Source organism: Cebus imitator, unplaced genomic scaffold (genome assembly GCF_001604975.1).
Source record: "Cebus imitator isolate Cc_AM_T3 unplaced genomic scaffold, Cebus_imitator-1.0 Scaffold59, whole genome shotgun sequence".
Taxonomy (NCBI): domain Eukaryota; kingdom Metazoa; phylum Chordata; class Mammalia; order Primates; family Cebidae; genus Cebus; species Cebus imitator.
Window position 1 is genome coordinate 2747542 of NW_016107374.1, and position 25725 is coordinate 2773266.

Consider the following 25725-nt stretch of genomic DNA (forward strand, 5'->3'; position numbering starts at 1 on the left):
GCCTGGCCAACATGGGGAAACCCTGTCTCTATTAAAATACAAAATTAGCTGGGCATGGTGGCAGGCGCCTGTAATCCCACCTACTTGGGAGGCTGAGGCAGGAGAATTGCTTGAACCTGGGAGGCAGAGGTTGCAGTGAGCTGGGATCGTACCACTGAACTCCAGCCTGGGTGAACAGAGCAAAACCTTGTCTCAAAAAAATAAAAAATTAAATAAAAAAAAAAAAGAGAAAAGGGATGTATTTAGGTCACAGTTCTGGAGGCTGGAAAGTTCAAGATTGAGGGGCCACGTCAAGTGAGGGACATCCTTCCTGCTGTGTCATAACATGACACAGGGAGAGGAAGGGAGAGCCGGACGAGCCAGGCCCTCAGAATAACAGCTGGAGTGCAATGGTGCGATCTCAGCTCGCTGCCACCTCCATCTTACAGGTTCAAGCAATTCTTCTGCCTCAGCCTTCTGAGTAGCTGGGATTACAGGCACCTGCCGCCATGCCCAGCTAATTTTGTTGTATTTTTAATAGAGATGGGGTTTCATCGTGTTGGCCAGACTGGTGTCAAACCCCTGACCTCAGGTTATCCCCCCAGCTCAGCCTCCCAAAGTGCTGGGATTACAGGTGAGTCACCGTGCCCCACCCTGATTACCTCTTAAAGGTCCCATGTCTTAACACTGCCACAATGGCAGTTAAATTTCCACATGAGTTTTGGGGGGGACACAGCAGGCACAGGCACAGCAGGGCTGAGGAACTTGCTCAAGGTCTCTGACCTGGTCAGTGGTAGAGCTGAGATTGGAAACACGTCTGTCTGTCAGTCTGCAAAGCTCATGCTGACTGCCCAGCAACAGAGCCACCCAAGGCAGGCAAGGAGAGGGCTTCTGGGGCCCGGGGAGGGAGACAGCCCACCCAGAGCCCTTGTGCAATGCTTCCTGGCACAACAGGGCCTCCTAAAAGGACAGGTGGCAGCCTGGGGCACAGACTGGAGCCATGCTGCCCACCAATTTCCAGTTGTGTAACCTTGGGCAAGTTGCTTCACCTCTCTGGCCTCAGTGTGAAATGCAGATAAACCAAGCACCTCACCTCCTCACGAGGATGAAATCAGCGAATGATTAGAAAGTTACCGCACCTCACTGTGCCTCTATTTCCCAATCTGTAAAACAGGGCTGACGGCATAGGTTTGCTGCAAGGATTAAATAAATTAAGCTGGGTGAGGTGCTTCTAAGGCTACCTGGGACACCCCACACACAATCCGCCTCAGCCATCATCTCTGCAGCCTGGCCCCTTCTTCCTTATGACTCCCTTACCACAGGGGAGTGACACTCAAATACAAAAAATTAGCCAGGTGTGGTGGCGCATGTCTGTGATCCCAGCTTCTCAGGAGGCTGAGGCAGGAGAATCACTTGAACCCAGGAGGTGGAGGTTGCAGTGAGCTGAGATTGTACCACTGTATGCCAGCCTGGGTGACAGAGCGAGACTCCATCTCAAAAAAAAAATTAAAAATAAATAGGCGTGGTGGCTCAAGCCTGTAATCCCAGGATTTTGGGAGGCCAAGGCAGGCAGATCATGAGCTCAGGAGATCAAGACCATCCTGGCTAACATGGTGAAACCCTGTCTCTACTAAAAACACAAAATATTAGCCAGGCCTGGTGGTAGGAGCCTGCGATCCCAGCTACTCGGGAGGCTGAGGCAGGAAAATCGCTTGAACCCAGGAGGTGGAGGTTGCAGGGACCCGAGATCGCGCCATTGCACTCCAGCCTGAGGGACAGAGCGAGACTCTGTCTCAAAAAATTAAATTAAATAAAGAAAAACACTAATATCAGGAAATCTGGGCAAAGGGTAGCCATGAACTCTGTACTATTATCACACCTTTTCTAAAAATGGGAGATTACATCAAAATAAAAAGCACCCAGACAGGTGCTTTACCTGGGAAGAAAACGGCGGGGGAGAGGGGCTTGCAGAAAAGAAAAGGTGGAGTCCAGGAGTCCAGGAGGTGGAGGAGAGCCTTGGAGAGGACGAACTAGAGCCGTGTGGCTGGTGGGAGGCAGGGTCTGGCTCCATTGCCCAGGCTGGAGTCCCAGGAGCAGCCCCTCCCCACCTGACTGTGGCCCCTCATCCTGGAGGCTCTGCTGTCCTGGGAACAGGCCACGATGCACACGGCCTCTAGCGCCTCCTGGAGGTCACCATGCATACATCACCCCTCAGTCCGTCTCCCCAAATCACGGATGCCTGGTCACCCTTCCCCGAGTGGTAGCGCCAAGTACCCTCCTTCCCAGACCTGCCCTCAGAAAGCTCCGGCTTAGTGGAGGTTGGGTAACATCCTGGGCCTCAGCCGGGAGACAGGACTGCCCCATTCCCTCCCCCAACAGGGACCATTTCAAACCGCCACACCCTCCCCTCCCCCTCGAAGGTTGCAGGGCAAACACGTGGGTGCCCATTAGGGCCCCGGTTGATTTTCCGAACCTGTCACGCCGGTTATTAGCACCTGTTTCCCACATTGGAGGAGGCAGATTTCTGGGGCTGGGACTGAATCCACTTACCTCAAATTCCGCAGACTCTAGCCAGGCTCTGCATTGTGACAGGAGTCTAAAAAGATTAAGTGGTAACTCGCACGCGCCAGGACCCTGGGCAGTGCTTTACAGATGTCATCCTTTTCAATCAATCATCCCGAGGTAACCCTGTGAGGGCCGTCCTGCCACATGTCCACTCACAGAGGGGAAACGGAGGCGTGTGACACACAGAGGCCCGGGAGCCATCGGTGAAACCAGGATGTGTGGCCAGGCCCCAGGTATGCCGTGCTCGGACCTCTGTTCTACTGAGGAGAGCCACAGGGACCCAGGCAGGTGCTCTGCCCAGGGAGAAAATGGCAGGGCAGAGGGAAAAGAAAAAAGAAAAGGTGGCATCCAGGAGGCGGGTGAGGGGACTTGGAGGGGACAGGCTAGAGCCATGTGGCTGGCAGGGAGAGGTTTTTTGTTTCTTCCCAAGATGGGGACCTGTTGTGTTGTCCAGGTGCTCACTGCAACCTTTCTCCCCGTGGTGAACCCTTGATTGACCTCCAAGGCCCTGCTCACATGTTGCTTTTTTTCTGAACCCTCCGGAACACGTCCCCGCTGAACTCACACTAGCAGTCCACCGCCCCAGGGAGGCTCAGCCTGCCTCCGGCACAGTCACCTCTGTGGGTGAAGTGGTCCCAGCTGTGCCTGATGTGGCCTGGTTCCCTCTTGGAGCAGAGTCAGCCATGGCTTCTAATTGCCGCCTGCAGCTGGGGCCAAGCCCCGGCCACACTGGAGACAGCCTGGGGGGCCTGCCCCCAGGTGGGTGAGTCCGTGCAGGCCCACAGTCTCTGAGGCGAGGATGCTGGCCCTGGTGTGGGGTCAGCAAAGCCCGGTACCACCCACCTCTGCAGGAGGGGAGGCTGGGCTGGCCTGTCCCAGGGGTGCCTTCTTCACCCACTGCCCACAGGCAGGCTGCCCTTCACTCCCAGGTCAAGGAAGGTGTAGGTGTGCAGCTAAGAGATGCAGAACCTCCCACCTCTTCCGAAAATGACCCATCCAGGCTGTGAGCCAAGCATTCAGTCCCCAAACACCATGCCACACCTCCTCCAGGCACGGATGGAGGACCTGGCCCTCCAGGAGCCCACATGAGAAGGCACTGATATGTGCCATGTGATTAAAATAGTAGCACAGGGTTCGGCACAGTGGCTCATGCCTGTAATCCCAGCACTTTGGGAGGCTGAGGTGGGCAGATCACCTGAGGCCAGGAGCTCGAGACCAGCCTTGGCAACATGGTGAAACCCTGTCTCTACCAAAAAATACAAAAATCAACCAGGTGTGATGGTGTGTGCCTGTAATCCCTGCTATTTGGGAGGCTGAGGCAGGAGAACTGCTTGAACCCAGGAGGTGGTGGTTGCAGTGAGCCGAGATCATGCCACTGAATTCCAGCCTGGGCAACAGAGCGAGACTCCGTCTCATAAATAAATAAGTAAGATAGTGAAGAAAACAATCACAGTAGTAACTATTGTTTGTGTGCTTATCCAGTGCTGGGCGCTGTTTCAAACACCTACTTGCATTAACTCTAATCCTTATCGGTCCTGTGGAGTAAGTAGTGTTATTACCCACGTTTGATGGGTGAGCAAACTGAGGCACACATCAGTTACATTAACCAGGGTCTCCAGCCAAGACGTGCTGGAGCCAGAATTGGAGCCCAGGCAGCCCTCACCACCACAAACCCAAGTGCTTAGGGCTTTACAGTTCGTAAAGCACTTTTTAACTGATTGATCGGGGAGGAGGCAGGAGGGGGGATGTTTGAGGAGGCTGTAGTAACAGGACAGGCTTGGAGAGTGGGTGAGCCGGGGGAGGTGCAGTGGTGCTGGCCGGAGCTGGGGGATGGTTGCTGCAGGTGAGGGAGCATTCCAGGTGGGAGCTTCCATGGCAAGGCTGGAGGTATGGAGTCATGGGGCAGAGAGGGCACAGGTGTGTTAGGGCCTGCGGGAAGGCTTGGGAGCAGCCTCCTCCAGGGAGAGAGGTGGAGAGAGGACTTGAGTGACAGCATGGGGCCAGGACAAGGACTTGCCCAACTTCCAGGGCTTCCCTTTGCCTGGGTCCTATGTTGCCCCCGTGCCCAGATCTGCTGGTGGCTCCCGAAGCTTATTCAATGGGAACTGAGTGGGCACTTGCCTGCATGGGACCAGTCACCTGGCAGGGCACAAAGATAGGAACTCTCCATCCCATTTGCACCCTCCAGGGCTTTCCCAGGGTTCTAGGCTGCCCCTTGTCTGGAATCCCTCTCCTCCACGGCCTCCATGCTAATCCCATGGGTCCCCTGTGGAATCCTGGGCACACCTAGCACTTTCCCGCCTCTGTGCCTTGGCTTTTAAACACCCTCTCCAGTCTCTGCCTCCTCGATTCCTCCCTTCGAGGCTCTGCCCAAACTCCTCCTCCGGGCCACTTTCTCTGACCTGCCTCTAGTGAGCCTGCTGCTCCGAGTTCCTGCAGCCTGGGTGCCCTTTCTGGGGTGAGTGCAGTGAAGGAAGGTCTGAACAGCAGCTCACCATCACGGCCCACAAGGCTCCCGCTGAATGTCTCTCCTTCCCTTGGGCCACCGCAACTGCCGCTCCCTCCAGCATGAAGCTCAGACACCTCTTCTGCCCTAGCTCTTTGCCAAACATTCTATCCTCTATCTCAGTCTGATTTTTCTTTCTTTTTTTTTTAAAGCTTTTATTTTAGGTGTTGGGGGTACATGTGAAAGTTTGTTACATAGGGAAACTGATGTCATGGGGGTTTGTTATACAGATTATTTCATCACCCAGGTATAAAGCCCAGTACCAATAGTTATCTTTTCTGCTCCTCTCCCTGCTCCCACCCTCCACCCTCTAATAGGCCCCGTGTGTGTTGTTCCCCTCTATGTGTCCATGTGTTCTTATCATTTAGCTCCACTTATAAGTGAGAACATTGGATTTCTGTTCCTACATTAGTTTGCTGAGGATGATGGCCTCCAACTCCATCCATGATCCTGCAAAAGACATGATCTCATTCTTTTTCATGGCTGCATAGTATTCCATGGTGTATATGCACCACATTTGCTTTATCTGATCCACCACTGATGGACATGTAGCTTGGTCATGTCTTCGCTATTGTGAATAGTGCTTCAACGGACATTTGCAGGCGTGTGTCTTTATGGTAGAATGTCGGTCTCATTTTTCTACTTTCCCTCAGTCCCCTGCCTGTTTCCTCTTGTCTTAATTTGGACAACTTGCTCCTTGTACAAACCCTACTGTGCACCAGGCTTTGTGCTGGGCACCAGATATACAAAGGAGAGTCTGTTTTCTAGGTCAACAGAATGCTTTGTGTGCACAGGGGTGAATTTTTTTTTTCTAGTACTTGTGACCTATCAATTCCTTAATTTCCCCAAGTGTTACTGATTTCACAGCAGCTCTTGGTCATCCAGTAGTTTCTCAGTCAATGGATATCAAAATGACAACTGTCAAATGGCACTCCTGGAGCATTCTTGGAAAAGGTCATTATGTGCCGACATAGTCCAATTTCCTTGACTTACAGGTGGGGGACCTAGAACCCAGAGAGAGGTAGTCACTTGTCCCACGCCTCCTGGCAGAGTCCAGGATCCATGTACCTTGGAGTCTTTGGTCCAGGGTGGAGATGCTCTTGGGAAATCCTGGCACGTTAGAAGCCAGGTGCAGCCACCAGGATACAAAGAAGAGCTATAGGTCAACAGGGAGCAGGTCTGCCTGCTAGCAAGGCCTAGGTAACTGCCAGCCACCTCTTCTTTCTCCTCTTCCTTGCCTTCCTCTTTCTTCTCTGAAGGTCTGGACCATGTGGCTTGTTGACCTCCTCATGGGTTGAAACCACAGCCGCTCCCCAGACACAAAGATTTCCAGGTAACTGTTCTCCTCTGCTGCTCCCCACCACACTGATGGTCCTCCTCACTAATGGCCAAGACAACCTGCCCTGTTGGGCTCTTAAAGATCTGGACCCCAGGCCAGGTCCACTGGCTCACACCTGTAATCCCAGCATTTTGGGAGGCCAAGGTGCATAGATCACCTGAGGTCAGGAGTTCAAGACCAGCCTGACTAACATGATGAAACTCCATCTCTACTAAAAATACAAAAATTAGCCAGGCATGGTGGTGTGCGCCTGTAATCCCAGCTACTCAGGAGGCTGAGGCAGGAGAATAGCTTGAACCTGGGAGTCAGAGGTTGCAGTGGGCCAAGATCACACCATTGTACTCCAGCCTGGGAAACAGACCAAGACTCCATCTCAAGAATAAAAAATGTTTTTAAAAAAGAGATCTGGGCCCCAGCCTCAGTAGGGTCTCTCTTCGCTCCCCTGCCCACTCTAGTTTTGCTTGGACATCCTCTATTGCCATGCATGGATCCCATTTCAGCACCTCCTTCTTTCCCTATCTGTGGATGTGGCTCAGTCAGTCTTTCGTAGGGGTCGGTCCTGCCCTTCCTTTCCTTTTTCCCTTTCATTTGGATATAATTTCATAGTCTCCAGGAAGTTTCAAGAATGGTGCGCAAAAAAAGAGAACACTCATAATCCCTTTACCCAGATTCTCCAATCGTCACCATTTTGCCATATTTACTTTCTCCCTGTAGATGTAGACGTATAGATAGATATAGATACAATGATTTTTTCTTAATTATTTGTGATGAGTTTGCAGACATTATGCCTCTTCACTCTTCAATGGGTCAGTGTGTTTCCTAAGAGCAAGGACTTTTTCTTACATAATCACACTACATTTTTTTTTTTTTTAGACAGAGTCTCTCTCTGTCGCCCAGGCCAGACTACAGTGGTGCAATCTCAGCTCACTGCAACCTTTGCCTCCCTGGTTCAAGCGATTCTCCTGCCTCAGCCTCCTGGGCAGCCTCCCGTAGCCGGGATTACAGGTGCCCACCACAACACCTGGCTAATTTTTGTAGTTTTAGTAGAGACGGTGTTTCGACATGTTGTCCAGGCTTGCCTTGAATTCCAGACCTCAGGTGATCCACCCACCTCCTCAGCCTCCCAGTGTTAAGATTACAGGCGTGAGCCACTGCACCTGGCCGCAGTACACTTTTTCACATTGGTGAATGCGACATTGACACAGCACTGTTATTTATTTTAGAGACAGGATCTGGCTCTGTTGCCCAGGCTGGAGTGCAGTGGTACAACCATAGCTCCCTATAGCCTTGAACTCCTGGTCTCAAGTGATCCTCCTGCCTTGGATTCCCAAAGTGCTGGGATTACAGGTATGAGGCACCATGCCCGGCCAGATGCAGCACTATTATTTAATTCACAGTTCATATTTACATTTTGCCAATTGTCCCAATAATGTCATTTATGGCTAGTTCTCTGCATCATCCCTGCCATCCCCAGCCAGGGTTGAATATAGCATTGTGTTTTCCGTTAAGTTGTGGTGTCTCTTCAGTCTCCTTTAACCTGCTTCCTTTGTCTTTTATGATCTTAACTTTTTATTTTTTGGAGAGTACAGACAGGAAAGTTATTGGGTAGAATGTCCCCTAATTTACATTTATGTTCCCTCCTAATTATATTTGGATTATACATTTTTGTCAAGAATACTACGGAGGTGGTGTTTATTAATTCCATATTGTGGCTGTAACAGATGACCACAAATTTAGTGGCTTAGAACACCACCAGGTTGTTAGCTTACAGTTTGGGAAGTCAGAAGCCCAAAATGGGTTTCACTGGGCTAAAATCAGCGTGTGTCAGCAGAACTGCATTCCTTCTGGAGGCTCAGGGGAAGAACTCCTTTCCTTGCCTTTTAGAGAGAGTTCATGTTCCTGGGTACATGGCCCCTTCTCCAGCTCCAAAGACGGCACGGTAGCATCCCCAATCTTTCTCCAAGACTTCTGCTTTTTTCCTTTTTTTGAGACAGAGTCTTGCTCTGTTGCCCAGGATACAGTGCAGTGGTGTGACCTTGGCTCACTGGAACCTCTGCCTCCTGGGTTCAAGCGATTCTCCTCTCTCAGCCTCCCCAGTAGCTGGGACAACAGGTGCCCGCCACCGCACCCAGCTGATTTTTGTCTTTTTAGTAGAGACAGGGTTTCACCATCTTGGCCAGGCTGGTCTCGAACTCCTGACTTTGTGATCCACCTGCCTTCGCCTCCCAAAGTGCTGGGATTACAGGTGTAAGCCACCACACCTGGTCAAGACTTCTGCCTTTTTCTTCCAACTTAAAAAAAAAAAAATATATATATATATATATATATATATATATATATATATATATATATATATTTGCACTTTAGGTTCTGGGGTACATGTGCAGAATATGCAGGATTGTTACATAGGTACATACATGGCAATGTGATTTGCTGCCTCCATCCCCCCGTCACCTATTTCTGGCATTTCTTCCCATGTTATCCCTCCCCAACCTCCCTACCTCCCGCTGTCCCTCCCCTATTCCCCCCCAACAGACCCCAGTGTGCGATGCTCCCCTCCCTGTGTCCACATGTTCTCATTGTTCAATACCTGCCTATTAGTGAGAACATGCGGTGTTTGATTTTCTGTTCTTGTGTCAGTTTGCTGAGAATGATGGTTTCCAGATTCATCCATGTCCCTACAAAGGACACAAACTCATCATTTTTTATGGCTGCATAGTATTCCATGGTACATATGTGCCACATTTTCCTTGTCCAGTCTATCATCGATGGGCATTTGGGTTGGTTCCAGGTCTTTGCTATTGTAAACAGTGCTGCAACGAACATACATGTGCATGTGTCTTTATAATGTAGTTTTAGTAGAGACGGTGTTTCGACATGTTGAAATGATATATGATTCTTTGGGTATATACTCAGTAATGGGATTCCTGGGTCAAATGGAATTTCTATTTCCAGGTCCTTGAGGAGTCGTCACACTGTCTTCCACAATGGTTTAACTAATTTACATTCCCACCATCACCCAGCTTCTTCCAACTTTCAAGGACCTTGTGATTATATTGGGTTCACCCAGAAGATCTGGAGTAATCTCCCTATATTAAGATACTTAATGTAATCAGATCTGCAAAGTCTCCTTTGGCATATAAAATCCCCAGGTTTGGCCGGGCGCGGTGGCTCACGCCTGTAATCCCAGCACTTTGGGAGGCCGAGGCGGGTGGATCACGAGGTCAAGAGATCGAGACCATCCTGGTCAACATGGTGAAACCCCGTCTCTACTAAAACTACAAAACATTAGCTGGGCATGGTGGCGCGTGCCTGTAATCCCAGCTACGCAGGAGGCTGAGGCAGGAGAATTGCCTGAACCCAGGAGGCGGAGGTTGCGGTGAGCCGAGATCCCGCCATTGCACTCCAGCCTGGGTAACATGAGTGAAACTCCGTCTCAAAAAAAAAAATAAATAAAAATAAATAAATAAATAAATAAAATAAAATAAAATAAAATAAAATCCCCAGGTTCTGGGTAGTAGGATGTGCACATCGTTGAGGGTCATTATTCTGTCTTCCAGGTAATGTTGGTCCTCCTCTGGGAGCTCCTAACATCCAGTTTTTGGTGATGATAACTTTGATTATTGGCTACGGCTCTACAGCAGGGTCAATCCACTGAGACCCGTATTGACTTTTGCAATTAACAGTAATTTGTGAGGGCAGTACTTTGAAACTATGTGAATATCCTGTCCATGCTCCCTACCTGGTTTAGCTTCTGTTGACGAGTCTCTGTAAGCCACTTATTACTGAGAATCTTGAAAATGTTGATTTTCCATTTCCATATTTTCTTTTTCTTTCTTTCCTTCTTTCTTTGCTTCCTTTCTTCCCTCCTTCCTTTTCTTTTCCTTCTCTTCTCTTTTTTCTTTGCTTTCACAGACTCTTGCTCTTTCACCCAGGCTGGCATGAGGTGGCACAATCTTGGTTCACTGCAACCTCTGCCTCCTAGATTTCAACAATTCTCCTGCCTCAGCCTCCCAAGTAACTGGGATTACAGAAACGTGCCACCATGCCTGGCTAGTTTTTGTATTTTTAGTAGAGATTGGGTTTTGCCATGTTGGCCAAGCTGGTCTCGAACTCCTGACCTCGGATGATCCATCCGCCTCAGACTCCAAAAGTGCCTCACAGGCATGAGCCAGTGTGCCCAGCCTAGAGAGTGTTTTTAAAATATTTGCATAAATGCCAGGGTGCAGTAAACTTTGTTCTGCATTTACCTGCACGTTCCAGGCCCTCTGATGGTGTGTGGAAGGCCCCACAGTGTTTCCCTCACCCATTTCCCTCTCAGGAGCTCATCTATGACCACGGCCTTGGCAATGCCACCATCAGCCTCCTCTTCCATCTCACCTTGTGGATCTGCTGGAGGATTTCTTGTGGGTACTTCATTTCATCTGTTACCTGGGCTTGATTTCCAGAACAACTGTCCAGGTGACTGGGTTGTGGGTGAGTTCTCTCAGAGGCTCTTCCTGGCTGTGGGAGTGCCTTGGCCTCTCCAGGACTCAGAATCCGACCCCCTCACCCCCCACAGGCCACTGCCCTGGTCCTTATTCACACACCTGGCACAGAGGGGAGTGGGTGACTGCTGCCAGGATCCCACTGTCCCTGCTGGAGGGCCTGCCCCAGGGCTGAACAGTTGCTGGTGGGTCTGGTGGGGTTTGGAGGTGCAGCCAGGAGAACAGAAAGGCCTCTGTAGGTCCTCACGCCTGCTCACACTGGGCTGAAAAAGTGCAGCCAGAGAGAGCCAGAAGGCTGGGAAAACCCACGTCCATGGGGGCTGGGGCTGGCCCAAAAAGACCTCCCTTTCCACCAGGCCCATCCCTGGACCCAGCTCAGCTGCAGACTGAAGCCTGGTTTGACTCCAAAGGCCAGGTGTCCTGGGTCCTACTCTGCCACTGGCTGCCACCATCCTGGGCTGCGCCTCCGTTTCCTCATTTGCATAATGAGGACTGGAATAACAACTGCCCAGACTACCAGAGATCGGGCCAAGAATTGGATCCAGTCCCCTGCCCTGTCACCCAGAAATCTGTGACCCGCTGCGGATCTGGGGCGGCGCGTGGGGGCGGCGTCAGGGTATAAACAGTGCCCGGGCACCTCTGGGGCTCACCTGACGCACACCTGGAGTGGGGGCTGGTCGCGACTGGAGACTTCCTTGGCTGGGGCGCACCAGCCCCAGCCCGGTTCCCGCCAGAGCCCACATTTGGGCCCAGCCCTGCCCAGCGCCGCATCCCGGCCCCATCCCTGACCAGGGAGTGAGCCTTCCTCGTCCGGATCACTCCACTGGGTGCCCCAGCCATGGGCTTCTTGGAGGAGGGCAGCTGGAACCTGTCCTTCTCCGGCGCCGGCTTCCTGGGTATCTACCACGTGGGTGCCACCCAGTGCCTGCGCCAGCGTGCCCCACGCCTCCTCCAGGGCACCCGCCGTTTCTACGGGTCCTCGTCTGGGGCGCTCAATGCAGTCAGCATCGTCTGTGGCAAGTCGGTCGGTGGGTCCTTGACCGCAGGGGCGAAGAAGGGTGGGGACACCTTAAGGGAAGAGGATTCTCGATGAGACAGGGTGGGAGCCCAGAGGCGCTGGTGCCTGGCGCTGTGCCTTGCGCCCTCTACCCCGGGCACAGCCCGATTTAATCCCATGAGAACCCCGAGGTCTGGGGACTAGGTGACCCCCATTTGCAGACGAGAGATCGTGGTTCAGAGCCAGAAACTCTGTTTCCAAGGTCGGCTGGGGGGCAAAGGTGAAAAGGTGAAAGGAACATTTGAATCCAGGGCCGAGCCCAGAAATTCTGGGCTGGAGTGAGAGGATCAGGCTCCCATTGCACCCAGGAGGGTGGTGGGGATGTGGAGGGGAGGGGCTGGCAGGACCCATGCGCTGAGGCCTCCCCTCCCCCGCCCTCCTGCAGACTTCTGCTGCACCCACCTCCTGGGCATGGTCAGGCAGGTGGAGCAGCTGAGCCTCGGCATCCTGCACCCGGCTTACGCGCCCACCGAGTACATCAAGCGGCAGCTGCAGGACTCTCTGCCCCCCGACGCCCACGTCCTGGCCTCCCAGCGGCTGGGTGTCTCACTGACCCGCTGGCCTGACGGCCGCAACTTCATAATCACCGACTTTGCCACCCGAGATGAGCTCATCCAGGTGGGCAGTGCGGGGATCCAGGGCCTGGTGGGGTGGGCGGGCTCCATCCAGTCCAGAGTGACTTCCAGGTACTTCTCAGGCAGATGTATTCGCTGGGCACGGAGGGAGGGAGGGAGGGAGGGAGGGAGGGAGGGCCGACCTGTTTATAGGCAAGGTAACTGAGGCACACAGAAGATGAGCAGGGTGGGGCTGGAGACTTCCAGGCCTGCTGCACACAGAAGGGTCTGGCTGGAGCCTGGCAGAGTCAGGCTGCTGAGTCAGGGCCCCCAAAGGGACTGCTCTTTCCAGAAAGCAGCTGCCCAGCCCCAGCCCCAGCCCCACCCCATCCCCCAGCTGCTTTTTGGCAGTGGGCAGACATTTACTGAATGTCTGTTATGTGCCAGTCACTGTTCTAGGCGCTGTGACTGTAACAGGGAACAAAACAGACAGAAGCCCTTGCCTTCCTGGGGCTTCTATGCTCCTTGGTTCTGGGGGGCGGGTGGTCTCTGTAATGAACTCATCTCTAAGTAAGAGGTAAGGAACAACCCAGTACTGAAATGAAATAGGATGTCTAAAAAAGATGCTTCACATAGACCTTGACTCTATTGACATTTCCAATAGCGTGCACACGCATGCGCACGTGCAGGCACACTGTGTGGCAACCAAAAGTGCCTCTGACATTGAGTGTCCTGTGGGGGTGGGGGATAATCACTCGTAGTTGAGAACCACCAACCTAGAGCCTGCAAGCTTTCGAATATAGAACTTTGTCTCCTGGAACACTTGGAAACATCCCAGCTCTCTCTGGGAGGTGCAGTACCCATCCTGGCTCTGACCAGATGGAGATGCACGTGACAGTCTTGTTCCCACAGATGAATATTAGGGACAGCAGCTAGTGTGTACTGAGCACCTACTATGTGCCAGGCCCCACCCCAACTGCTACACAGGCAAGAATTCTGGGCCACTCTTTGGGGTCGCGGCTGGCTTCCTCAGGAGCCTGTGGACACTCACCTGCGGCAAGCACCTGGCCTCCTTCCCTGCACACCCACGGAAAGAGGAGGTGGGCATCAAGACAAAAGCCTCCAAGACAGAGGTGCTTCGATCCCTGCTTCCCTGGGAGAGCCTGGCTGGGAGGTGATGCCTCAGCTTCCTCATCTGGACGCGGGAGTCATGACGCTTCCTTTGCAGGCTGCTGGGATTAGAAACCATGCCCAGAGGAGGTTCTGAATGCAAGGAGCATGCACAGTCGTGTTCCTGCTGACTGTTCTCTTCCTAGGTGCTGGTCTGCAGCTCATACTTTCCTTTCTATTGTGGGGTGATTCCCCCGGAGTTCAGAGGGGAGGTGAGTGCACTTTGGAATCCTGTCGCTCTGGGCAGCCTGGGGTGCACACTGTGGAGAAGGGCTTGGGTGGAGGAAACCCTAGCAGCTCAAAGGCCCAAGAGGCAGGGTCCACCTGCCACCATGTGGGGCACGATCCCCAGCCATAAGCACCTACTGTGTGCCAGGCCCCCCCCCCCCGCTCCTGGGGAGCATTCATCCTCCTGGGCTGGAGTGGCCCTGGTGTCTCAGGGGCAGCTAGAGGGTCATCCGCTGCAGCCAGTGTGGGAGGCATTCTGAGAGGGCAGCACCACCCACCTGCCCCCACAAATTACAGCGATACATCGATGGGGCTCTGAGCAACAGCCTGCCCTTTGCGGACTGCCCCTCCACCATCACCGTGTCGCCCTTCCCTGGGACGGTGGACATTTGTCCCCAGAGCACCTCCGCCAACCTGCATGAGTTGAACATCTTCAATGCTAGCTTCCAAATCTCCACCGAGAACTTATTCCTGGCATTCACATGCCTTGTGCCCTCCAAACCAGAGGTAGGTCCAGCCCTGTGCAGGTGTTAGAGGCTTGGCCAAGGTCAAGGGCCCCATGAGTCAGATTCTGTGTACCCCCAACCCCTGCCACCCCCTGAGCCTCAAGGCAGTTACAACATATGTCCTGAGTCTCACAGCCAAGGATGGCCTGGATCCTAAGCCTGGGGTTCAGGTGTGTCCTTGCTGTTCTTGACTCTATGAGCCAGTGCTGAGTGAGGATTGGCCTCAGGTCGAGAGGACACACTCGCGCCAACTCTGCTGAGCTGGTGGTCTTCGGGCAGGGCCTTTGCCTGTGCTCCCCTAGGCCAGGGTCTGTAGGCAGGTAGTGTTATCATTTCCATTTCTCAAGGGAGGACATGATGGCTCAAAGAGGTTAAGCAACTTGTTCAAAGTCACACAGCCTGGAAGCAGCAAAACTAGGATTCAGACCTTCAGCTGGCTCAGGACCATGCTCCTGACCACTGCCCTTGACTGTGCCCAAATTGACTATCCATTGTGGAGGCAAGGCACAAGTGCAAAGAAACAACAAATGAGGGTTGTTTTTTTTTTTTAACCTCTTGGTATTTCTTGAAAATGAATAATTTGACAACTGTTGAAACACACTCCTCCTGATTGGGTGCGGTGGCTCACACCTGTAATCCCAGCACTTTGGGAGGCTGAGGTGGGCAGATCACTTAAGGTCAGGAGTTTGAGACAAGCCTGGCCAACATGGTGAAACCCCGTTTCTACTAAAAATACAAAAATTAGCTGGGAGTGGTGGTGCGCGCCTGTAATCCCAGCTGCTGGGGAGGCTGGGGCAGGAGAATCAATTGAACGTGGGAGGCGGAGCTTGCAGTGAGTCGAGACTGTGTCACTGCACTGCAGCCTGGGTGACAAAGCGAGACTCTCTCTCAAAAAAACCAACACACACACACACACACACACACACACACACACACACACTCTCTCTCTCTCTCTCTCTCTCTCTCTCCCCCTCCCCCTCCCTCCCCTCTGCCCCAACCACATCCTGGCTCCTCCCCACCCCTCCTGCCTCTCACGTTTGTGTAGTGCTTTCTAAGTCATGAGACAAGGTCATGTTCATTTCCTCTGGTCCTCCCCACACCCCTGGGTGGGCAGAAAATCCCAGCCCCATATTCTAAATAAGTAAACTGAGGCACGGAGAGAGTTGGCACTTCCATGCTGAGGTCTCACAGCAAGGATGAGGGGGGTACAGCGCCCTTTGCCACAGGATGGGTTTTAATCAGACAGGTAGGTGGGACTCTTGGTTTCTCAGCCCATCTCAGTCTGGTCCTGAAAGTGAACATCAAAGGGGCAAAGGGAACCCCCATCCACTGCCCTACAAGAGGCCAGATGAAGTCCTAGCCATCCTAGGCCTTGTTATCCCATCTTCCAGAGGAGGAAACTGAGGAAAGAGAGGGGAGGGGCTGGCGCAAGACCAGCCAGGGCGTCTCGGGGGGATGCGACGCGGCTGCTGGGATGGAACCAGCTGAGCAGATCTGTTCTGCCTGCAGGCCTCTGGCCCTTCCTGCCCAACGCTGGGGTCCCCAGGGGTCCCTGAGCCCTGCTGAATGGTCGCTTGGGGAGAAGAGGCTGGCTTGGGATTGTCTCCAGTTGAAAACAAGCCACTGGCCTGTGACATTGGCTCGAGGGGCAGGTCCAGGCCTTGCCCATCCCGCCCTTGCCCTGTGTGTTGGCAGGTGGTGGCTGACAGCTGCAGACAAGGCTACCTGGATGCCCTGAGGTTCCTGGAGAGACATGGTAGGTGGCAATCCCACAGTGGCTGAGGATCATGCCCACATGGTGCCAGGTGGACCTTGCCTCTTGGGCCTTTGAGCTACGACGGACCTGGGCTCACTCACTCGTCCTCAGCACCTGCTCTATGCTGGACGTGAACTGAGTACTGGGGACTCAGAGGAGAATCACACACAGGTTCTACTGTTGAGCAGCCAGCAGCCTGGTGCAGGGGACAGACCCAAAGAGAGCCAACCCAGGGAAATGGGTGCAGTGAGGAAGGGATGCTCAGGGCTGTGGGAGTCCCGAGGACTCAGCATTGGACTTGGCCTGGGGGTTGGGGATAGGCAAGGAGGGCTTCCTGGAAGCAGTGACAGATATGCTGGGTTTTCACTAGTTATGAGGACACCAGCAAGGTTGAAGATGCAAAGGAAGAGTGCATTCTAAGCAGAGGGAAGAACGAGAGAGAAGGGGCAGAGGCAGGCACCCTGAGGGCACATAACTCAATATGGCAGGAGGGGTGTGTGTGTGTGTGTGTGTGTGTATGTGTGTGTGTGTGTGTGTGTGTTCATGCGGCAGTGGGTGGGCCAGAGAGGTCTGGGCTGGAGAGCCTGGATGTCTCCACAGGACACTGCTCTTCAAATGAGTGGGTAGACACTCAGGCGCAGGTCAAATGAACCGCTCAAGAACTCACGTGCTCAAGCCCTGCATACAACCAAAGACACACAACCAGGAGGCATTTGCCCAGCGCATAATACATGCCCAGATGTGGGCTTAAGCTTTATGTATTCATCTTGTTTAATTCTCAGAGCAACCGTATAAAGCAGGTCTTACTTATCCTTTTTTAAAGAGAAGGAAACTGAGGCACAGGGCATTGGGTCACATAGCTTGCGGGGGGTGGAGCCAGAATTTGAACCCTGGATTGTGTCTCGGGGATCTGGGTTCTGATGAGCCACTTGAAAGTGGGCAGGGAGCAGGGCAGAGCAGGGCCGGGGGAAGGCAGGAGGGAGTCATTCAGAATAAGCCGTAGGTCTATCCCACAGCACAGTGGATCCCCAGAACTGGGTTTGGGCACTGAGAAATGTGGGTGGCATGGGGAACCCTAGGGAGGCTCAGATGCCTGCCTTGTCTTATCTTCTCCCTTCCCTGACCCAGGACTCACCAAGGAACCTGTGCTATGGACGCTGATGTCTAAGGAACCCCGAGCCCCAGGTGATGGGGGCTGGGATGCTGACAGTGACCAACACCGGAAGGGGGGCCTGTCTCTCAACTGGAAAGTGCCCCACGTGCAAGTCAAGGATGTGCCCAACTTTGAGCAGCTCTCGCCAGAGCTGGAGGCTGGTATGGACTCTTCCTGCAGTTGCTCACCTGCCAGGGCCCTGCACTCAGGGGCCCGGGGTCAGGGACCCTGCCTTGAAGGCACTTGTGGTCTGGAAAAGGACAGGACTCATTTACTGAGCACCAACTAAGTGCCAGGTGTGGTACTACGGGCTTTTAACATGTGGCATCATTCATTCCTCACCACAACCCTGGGCCTAAGCATTATTCGTACCCACTTCACTGACGAGGAAATAAAGCTCAGAGAAAGGAAGGGACTCACCAAACACTCAGAGCCTGCCGTTGGGGGACCTGAACCCAAGCCTGTGCCAGCGAAAGCCAGGTCTTTGCCCACTGCCCAGGAAAGGGCAGGACGTGTTGAGGGACACAGGAGAGGCACACACAGAGGGTCTGGATTCCCCAGATGAACATGAACTCATTTCATCCTTTCAATAACCATCTGAGGATAGTACAGAATTGTTCCCATTGTACAGCACAGAGAAGTTAAGCAATTTGCTCAAGGTCACACAGTAGCAAATGGCAGAACCAAGGGTTGTACTCGGAACCATTTAGTCTGTTCTGCTCTGTGATTACATGTCACAACTACAACAACAGGAAAGTACAGGGTCCGCCAGGCACATGTAATGATGGTGGGGGGTTAGTTTGAGTGCCACCTAAGTGAAGCTGGAAAGATGTTGGCCAGGCCAAGAGGCAGAAGAGCATTGGGCAGAGGGCACGGTGCATGCAAAGGTCCTGGCACTGGGGAGGGAGAGACGGGAGGTCCCTGTGGCTGCAGCGTGGTAACTGAGGGGCAGGCAGCAGAGGTGAGCTTGGGAGGCTGGCAGAGTGGGCAGGTGGCCTCAAAATCTGTGGGAGGAGGGAATGAGGTGCTGGTGGGTGGGGGAGGGGTGGACCCAGCAGGGTGGGAAGAGGCTGAAGGAGAGTGATGGCGGTCGAGGCCAGAGCAGGGAGAGTGGGGTGGGCAAGGGGATGAGGAGGGCCCCCTTTCCATGCCGGAGAACACACAAGGACATGCAGAAATGGGCGCGGGCTTGTGCTGAGCCCCTGAGGTCCAAGTTTGGGATTCCGGAACCTAGCAGTATCCCTAAAACTACACGGGGGCACCAGAGAGCTCCCTCGGGTGGAGCACCGACTCCAGGGCGCTCTGCCCTGCGCCAGCTGGGGAGGGAACTGTGAGTGTCGCCCCTAATCCTCACCTTCCTGCCCAGGGAGGAAAGTCCTGCCGGGATCCCCAGTTTACAGAGGAGGAAGCTAGGACTTGTCCCAGGACACTCGGCAGGTGAATGTGGAGCAGGGTCTCTGGCCTGTGCTCTCTGCGAATCCTCAAATGCCCCGTCTCCAGAGGGCAGTGGCCAGAGTGGACGTGGTGGCCTGAGCTGTGGCCTGGGCTGTGTCTGGAGGCTGGGATTTGGGCTCTGGCTCCAAGTCAGCCCAGATGCTGGTCCCTTCCACTCCAGTCAGGTCGGTGAATAAAGGACCCAGGAGACGGCTGTTGCAGTCACAGCTGTGGCTGTGGTTATTAATAATACTGACGTGTTACTGTTATTGAGGGAGTGTGGTGACAGCATCTGTCCCAATCTAGCAGGCCGCAGACTTCCCAGAGGGGTAGGAGAGGTAGAAAGACCTCAGGAGCCTGACAGTCCTCAAGTTCATCCTGGCCCTGCCACTACCTGTTGATGGTCTTTAGGCAAGTCGCTGCTCCACTCTGAACCTCAGTCTCCTCGTCTATGAGAGGGCAGACACCACTTGTCTCATGGACAACGATGAGGGCAGAGTTACCTGCCAGCCTGTGGGAGGGGCTCGGCCAGTGTTGCTTCTTCATCTGCAGAAGGTGGAGGGTGCAGTCTCTCACTGTGTGGGATGGGGGGCTCAGGCTGTCAGCCCACGGACTCCAGGTGGGCAGGGCCGTGCTGGGGCTTCTCTTGCAGCACTGAAGAAAGCGTGTAAGAGGGACCACAGCCCGTGGGCCCGCTTCTGCCGGTCGGGGCCTGGGCAGGTGCTGACGTACCTGCTTCTGCCCTGCATGCTGCCCTTCGAGTACGTCTACTTCCAGAGCAGAAGGTAAGGCTCGGCCAGGGGGCTGGGAAGGGCCTGGCTTGTGGCTGGGGTTGTGGTGGAGACCGGTGCCCATGGCAGGAGGGGCGGCCGGCACACTGGGTGGGCAGGACTGGGGGGAGCCCGGCTGGTGTCGCTGTGTGCTGTTGGCTGCATGACTCAGAGCCTCTGTGGTCTCCTCTGCAAAACGAGACTGGTGGGGAAGTGGCATGGGGGCTGCAATCGGAAGCCGGGCCTCCTGGTTCAGGAGGGGTCTCTACCCCCGGGCCCTACACTGTCTCTGTGACCTCTGCCCATTGCTCCACCCAGCAGAGTCTCAGATTGGCTATGTGGCTGGGGCTGGGTCTCTTGATCTCTCTGGGTTATAGGTTTCCTTCCTTCCTTCCTTCTTTCCTTCCTGATTCCCTCCCTCCCTCCCTCCTTCCCTCCTTCCCTCCCTCCCTCCTTCCCTCCCTCCTTCCTCCCTCCCTTCCTTTTGGTCGAGTCTCACTCTATTGCCCAAGCTGGAGTGCAACGGCACCATCTCGGCTCACTCCAACCTCCGCCTCCCAAGTTCAAGCAAGTCTCCTGCCACCACCCCTGGCTCAGTTTTGTATTTTTAGTAGAGACAGGGTTTCACCATGTGGGTCAGGCTGGTCTCAGGTGATGCATCTGCCTTGGCCTCCCGAAGTGCTGGGATTCTAGGCATGGGATTCCAGGTTCCTTCTCTATAAAACACGGCCCTTCCAAGTCAGCCCGGCTGTGGTTAGGCCCTCAGCAACATCCTAACTTGCTGGATCACATGTCCCTCTGCATCAGCTGTTCATTCATTCCACCAGCAGTTGCTGAGGACCTCTCAGGGGCCATGGCAGCAGCACTGACCCAGACCCAGCTCCTGGCCTGGTGGCACTCACGACCCACAAATTATCACACACTCACCTGTGACTACAGCCCCGCCTGGAGGTTACCCGGGAGAAGTCTGCACTGGCTCTCCGCTGGCACAGCTCCACCTTGGGGCTCTCTGGCCGGGGAAGGCTGCCAGGAGGAGGTGACTCTTGGGCTGTAATCTGAAGGATGAGTCAGTGTCCACCAGGCAAAGAGGACAAGGAGAACATTCTAGGTAGATGGAATAGCACGTGCAAAAGTCCAGAGGCAGGAGGGAGACAGGCCCATTCTAGGAGCAGGAAGGAAGTCAGTGAAGCTGGAGCCTCAGGGAGCGTGCCATACGAGACGAGGCAGGGGAGGCTGCTGGGGCAGATGCACAGAGCTCCGGAGCCTGCTGAACGTGGTCTTTGTCTGCAGAGTGGTGGGAAGGCAGGGAGGTGTCATAGGGAGATCCGTATTTTTAAAAATTCGTTGTTCTCTGGAAGAAGGTCTGTGACGATGAACCACAGGTCATTGTCTCAATGTTGACTTAATGACTGGGTCAGCCCTGCTGTTTAAATGACCAGTGGCCCAAAGCCAGGAGAGAGCTTTCTGCTGAGGTTCTCCTCGAGCCGAGCTGTTTACGGAAACCACAAGTTGAAATCCAAAAGTATAAATGTAAAGTCCAACCTTTTCAGTTAAAAAAAATCCATTGTGTGAGCCCTAAAGGGGAGCCTGCCCAGACCACAGGGAAGTTCGCTCTCAGTGTTTTTCACAATACACATATTCAACATGTAGGTTGCATTAATAGAGACAGGAGGTCCAGAACAAGGGAGGTGACAGTCCAGCTTATGTTTTGCCATCACACCACGCTCTCTGGACTGCATGCCTCATTTGAGCTCTGGCGTAGGGGCCCCTCCAAGGGTGCTGTGGCCCAGGTTGAGGCCAGCATCTGAGGTGTCCAGTCAGGGCTTTCTCAGGCACGGCCCTGCATGGCTGCGGCTCTGCAGACAGATGCTCTTCTTTGTGCTGGGACAAGACGCAGTTCTGGGGACCCTGAATGTGTGGTTTGCTCCATCATGGGGCGGTTGGGGAACCACGGGGACATCTTGAGCAAGAAGGAGGTCTGTCAGCTGTGTTTTCGGAGGTCCAGCAGCTTCTGAGAGGACAGTAGACGGAGGGGCGTGGAGTGGGGAGGTCAGGGACTGGTCTAGAGAGAGAAATGGACACAGACAAGGAGGACATCAGGAACTGCGGGTGAGGTGACTGTCCTCATTTGACAGGCGAAGATACAGAGACCCAAACAGGTTTCCTGACCTGCGCAGATCACCCAGCTGGTGGGCAGGGAAGCTGGGCTGCACCCCCAGGCCAGCCTGACCCCAAAGGCCCCTCTCCATCCCTGTGCTTCCTACTTATTCCCTCTGGAGTCAAGGACCCTAAGGCCTGGCTGCCAATGCCAAGTTCAAAGTCTGTTTCGAATCATTCCACCCCTGCAGGTGCCCTCGTGGCTCCAACCTGCTCTGCCACAGTGGCCGACACTGCCGGCACTTCTTTCCCAACCTGGCAGCCCTCAGGTGCAGGGCCCCGGCTCTGCTCTGGGCCTGTGGGGAGGGTGGGCTCGGTGGGGCCACACCCTGAGCTCACCTGGGCGAAGCTGACCTGGCCCTTCCTCCAGGTTGGTGGCGTGGCTGCCCGATGTGCCAGCTGACCTGTGGTGGATGCAGGGCCTGCTCAGGAGCGTGGCCCACAAGGTGTACTCCAAGACCAAAGCCCAGCTCCTTGGGCCCATCAGGTGAGGTGGGCAGAGGACAGGGATGGAGGGAGGGTGGCCGTGCTGAGGGGAACGCACTAGCTGCTTCCCTGGGCCCTGGGCAGGCCATCCATGCCATTGGCCTGCCCACCTGCTTACCTGTGTCCCTCTGGCCTACTCATGCAGGCATTGGTACGTGTGTTGGTCGCTGCTGTGTGCGTGACCTGTGCTGGACGCCCTATGACAGTCACCTTGCTCAGTCTGCATGACCTGCTGGGTACAGTCACTGAGCGGTCATGGGATAGGTGCCTCTCTCGGCTTCACCAGATCCCTGCCAGTCCTCCTGCCATTGTCCATCCCCATGCGACCTTGGGCAAGGCTGGCCCTGTGTGTGGTCTGGCCTGGGGTGGCCTGGTCCCTCTCCTCTGGCTGGCCCTCCCGACTTCAGGGGTCCCCAGTGGTCCTCCTCCACCCATTCCACAGTCACCTGTTTAGAAGGGACGTCAGCGCAGTCCTCTGGGGAGTGGGTATCCTTGGACCTTCCTGATACTTCCAGCTCAACCACATTGCTGCGCCTGTATCCACCTAGCTTTACCTGCTCTTTCTGAGACCCAGGCATTCACCTGAGACTTCTGCTCCCTCCACAGCCCTCTGGCCACTGGTGTCCCAGAAACAAGCCCCCTCCAACCTCAGATAGCTCCACAAATGGACCGCACCCTGGGGCTTGGGCCCAGCCATCAGGCCTGAGGAGGCCGAGCTGGGCCAGCCCAGTGACCTGGTGTTCCTGGAATCCTGCTCTGGCCTTTGTCCTGTGTGCCCACATCTGCCCCAGTGGGAAGAGGCCCTGCCAATCTCCATGGAGACCCTGCAGCTTGGAGCTGGGTCCCTGAGGCACAGCCTGTCAACATGGTCCTGGTCACTGTGTACCCAGGTCACCGGCCCTCCCTCTTACCCCATCTCATCAGGGAGAGAAAGGAGGACAGCCACAGAGACACACATCTTCATTCCAGAATTTCCAGGCGGGGATACTAGGAGGGCAGCATTGCTGGGGAGAGGGGCTCCTGTTCTGCCATGGAGCTGCCCACGGAGCAACTTACAGAAGACACGGAGAAAGTGCCCAATGCCCCAGTCAGAGACCAGAGGAGCCAATCGAAATAATGGGCTGGGGAGTGCTCCTCCCACAGACTCTCAGTCCTTGGGGGTGACCCCTGGATCTGCCCCGCTCAGGAAACCTTGACCTCTGACTTCCTATCAGGTCCAGAGGCTGGAAGGTCCTGGCAGGAAGTGGGAGGGGGAGGAGAGGGGGTCCAGGTCTTTTCAGGATCCCAGCTGTGGGTGCTTCTGTTGGGCCCGGTGGCCCCTGCTGCCACCACAGCCTTGTTCCTGTGGAAGGTTTGTGAAATAGCCATGCCTCTACTTCAGGCAGAGAGGATGCCAGGGACACCAGGCCTCTGGCCTCTCCAGGAGTCACTGCTGTCCCCACACGCAGAGCGGGACCTATGCTGGGCCCCTGGCCAGGCCCTAAGGCTCAGTGGAGATCGGGAGGGTGGAGAGACGGAGGTGTAAGAACAGGACCCAAAGGAAGACAAGCAGGAACTAAAGAGAAAATGACCGGCCTGGGCAGCATAGCGAGACCCTGTCTCTAAAAAACATAATAAAAACTTAGCTGGGCATGGCGGCGCATGCCTGTAGTCACAGCTACTTGGAAGGCTGAGGCTGGAGGATCATTTGAGCCCAGGAGGTCGAGGCTGCAGTGAATTGTGATCATGCCACTGCACCCCAGTCCAGGCAACAAAGTGAGCCCCTTTCTCTAAATAAGTAAATAAACAAAAAGATAATAAGCCACTCATTCATTCTTTCATTCATTTATCCAGCTTATGCTCAGTGAGTTACAGGCCCTGGGGACGCAACCTTGAAGAAATCGGACATTCTGGTGGGTGTGCGGGAGCAGACGCTGAACAGCAAATGGAAAAATGTAAATGCGAGATCCTCCCAGGAGCGGTGGGGCCATGAAGAAAACAAAATCAGGTGAGGGTGGGGCAGGGTTGGCGTGGGAGCAACACTGGCCTGGGTGGCCCAGGAAGGTCTCCCTGAGGAGGTAACAGCTGAGCTGAGACTGAGGACGAGAGGCTGGGTTTTGCAGGCGGAGGCAACGCAGGTGCAAAGGCCCTGAGGTGAGACGGAAGGAGGAAGGGGCCTGCAGTGAGTGGGGGTGGGGTGGGGGGGACAGGCAGAGGCTGTGGCAGGAGGGCGCTGTCTGTGGTGTGGCGAGGAGCTTGGATTTGGGGAGCAAATATGAGAGAGGGGAGCCAGTGGGGGAAAGGAGGGCACGGGGCTGTGGTGGGATTAGAAAAGGAGGAGGAGCCGGGCATGGTGGCTCACGCCTGTAATCCCAGCACTTTGGGAGGCAGAGGCAGGTGGATCACCTGAGGTCAGGAGTTTGAGACCAGCCTGACCAACATGGAGAAACCATGTCTCTACTAAAAATAAAAAATGAGTTGGGTGTGGTGGTGCATGCCTGTAATCCCAGCTACTCGGGAGGCTGAGGCAGGAGGTGGAGGTTGCAATGAGCCGAGATCACGCCATTGCACTCCAGCCTGGGCAACAAGAGTGAAGCTCCATCTCAAAAAAAAAAAAAAAAAAAAAAAAGGGAAGAGGAGGAGGAAGGGGCAGACAGTGAGCATTCGAGCATGCAGGAGGCTGTCCACTTCCCTTCAGGACCCCCTGGGTCTGAGCAGGCCTCTTCCCCTCTGGCTGTCTCCCTGCATCAGGAAAAGGCTGTCCCACCTGGAGCCAGGTGACCTGTGGTCTCCCCCAACACTGTCTGCACAGGTGGGATGCTCTATGCACTGTCCCTACCCTCAGGAGCTGGGTTTGGTGGTGGTGGGGGGGCCTGGCCATCTGGTGAAGGATTTAGAGGCCTTTAGGAATATTCTTGCTCCCTGCCCTTTGCCCCTTGTCACGGACATAGGCCTCTATGCCCACAGGCACTCAGCCTCCCTCGATCACCCCTCCCTCGTCAGTTCTTCACGTAGTGGGGGCTTTGACCTATGCTTTGTCCCCATTGCTTTGCTTTGTGACTTAGACTGGGGAAGATAGTTGGCCACTCCCACCTCCCTCTCCATCACCCTCCTTTGCCAAGCAGCATGTGGGGAAATGTTTTTGGCTCAGGTGGTTGAATATCTCCATTGTTTACAACATTCTGCTTTGAAAACGTCTCTTTGAGCTCCATGATTTGTGGCTCATGCGTTATCTGCTGGCAACTTGACAATTGCAGAGACCATTCACAAGCATCCCTGGCAAGCATCATTGTTTCTAAGCACGGGTTTCTCTCTTTTTCCTTTCTTTTCCCTTCCTCCCCCCCCCCCCCCCCTTCCCCCCCCCCCCCCCCACTCCCACCCCCCCCCCCCCCCCCCACCCCCCCCCCCCCCCCTCACTGTCTTTCTTTCTGTTGAGTCTGGCTCTTGTGGCCCCGGCTGGAGTGCAATGGCACAACCTCTGCTCACTGCAACCTCCTCCTCCTGCTTCAGTGATTCTCCTGCCTCAGCCTGCCGAGAAGCTGGGATTACAGACATGCACCACCATGCCCGGCTAATTTTGTATTTTTAGCAGAGATGAG

General features: G+C 54.5%; 1 protein-coding gene across 2 annotated transcripts; it reads left to right on the forward strand.

Moving 5' to 3' along the window:
• Window positions 1–11584: 11584 nt before the first annotated feature.
• Window positions 11585–23955, forward strand: PNPLA5 (patatin like phospholipase domain containing 5). Of its 2 annotated transcripts, XM_017529428.2 has the most exons (9): window positions 11585–11904; window positions 12319–12551; window positions 13804–13869; window positions 14183–14392; window positions 16087–16147; window positions 17276–17461; window positions 19387–19519; window positions 22032–22148; window positions 22754–23955. In XM_017529428.2, the coding sequence occupies exons 1-9, from the start codon at window positions 11715–11717 to the stop codon at window positions 22851–22853; spliced, it is 1296 nt and encodes a 431-aa protein (XP_017384917.1). In that variant the 5' UTR covers window positions 11585–11714; the 3' UTR covers window positions 22854–23955. The 2 variants fall into 2 exon arrangements, with proteins under 2 accessions (XP_017384917.1, XP_037594840.1); XM_037738912.1 differs by lacking the exons at window positions 11585–11904; window positions 12319–12551 and having other exon boundaries at window positions 13755–13873; window positions 14212–14392; window positions 22754–23786.
• The last annotated feature ends 1770 nt before the right edge of the window (window positions 23956–25725 follow it).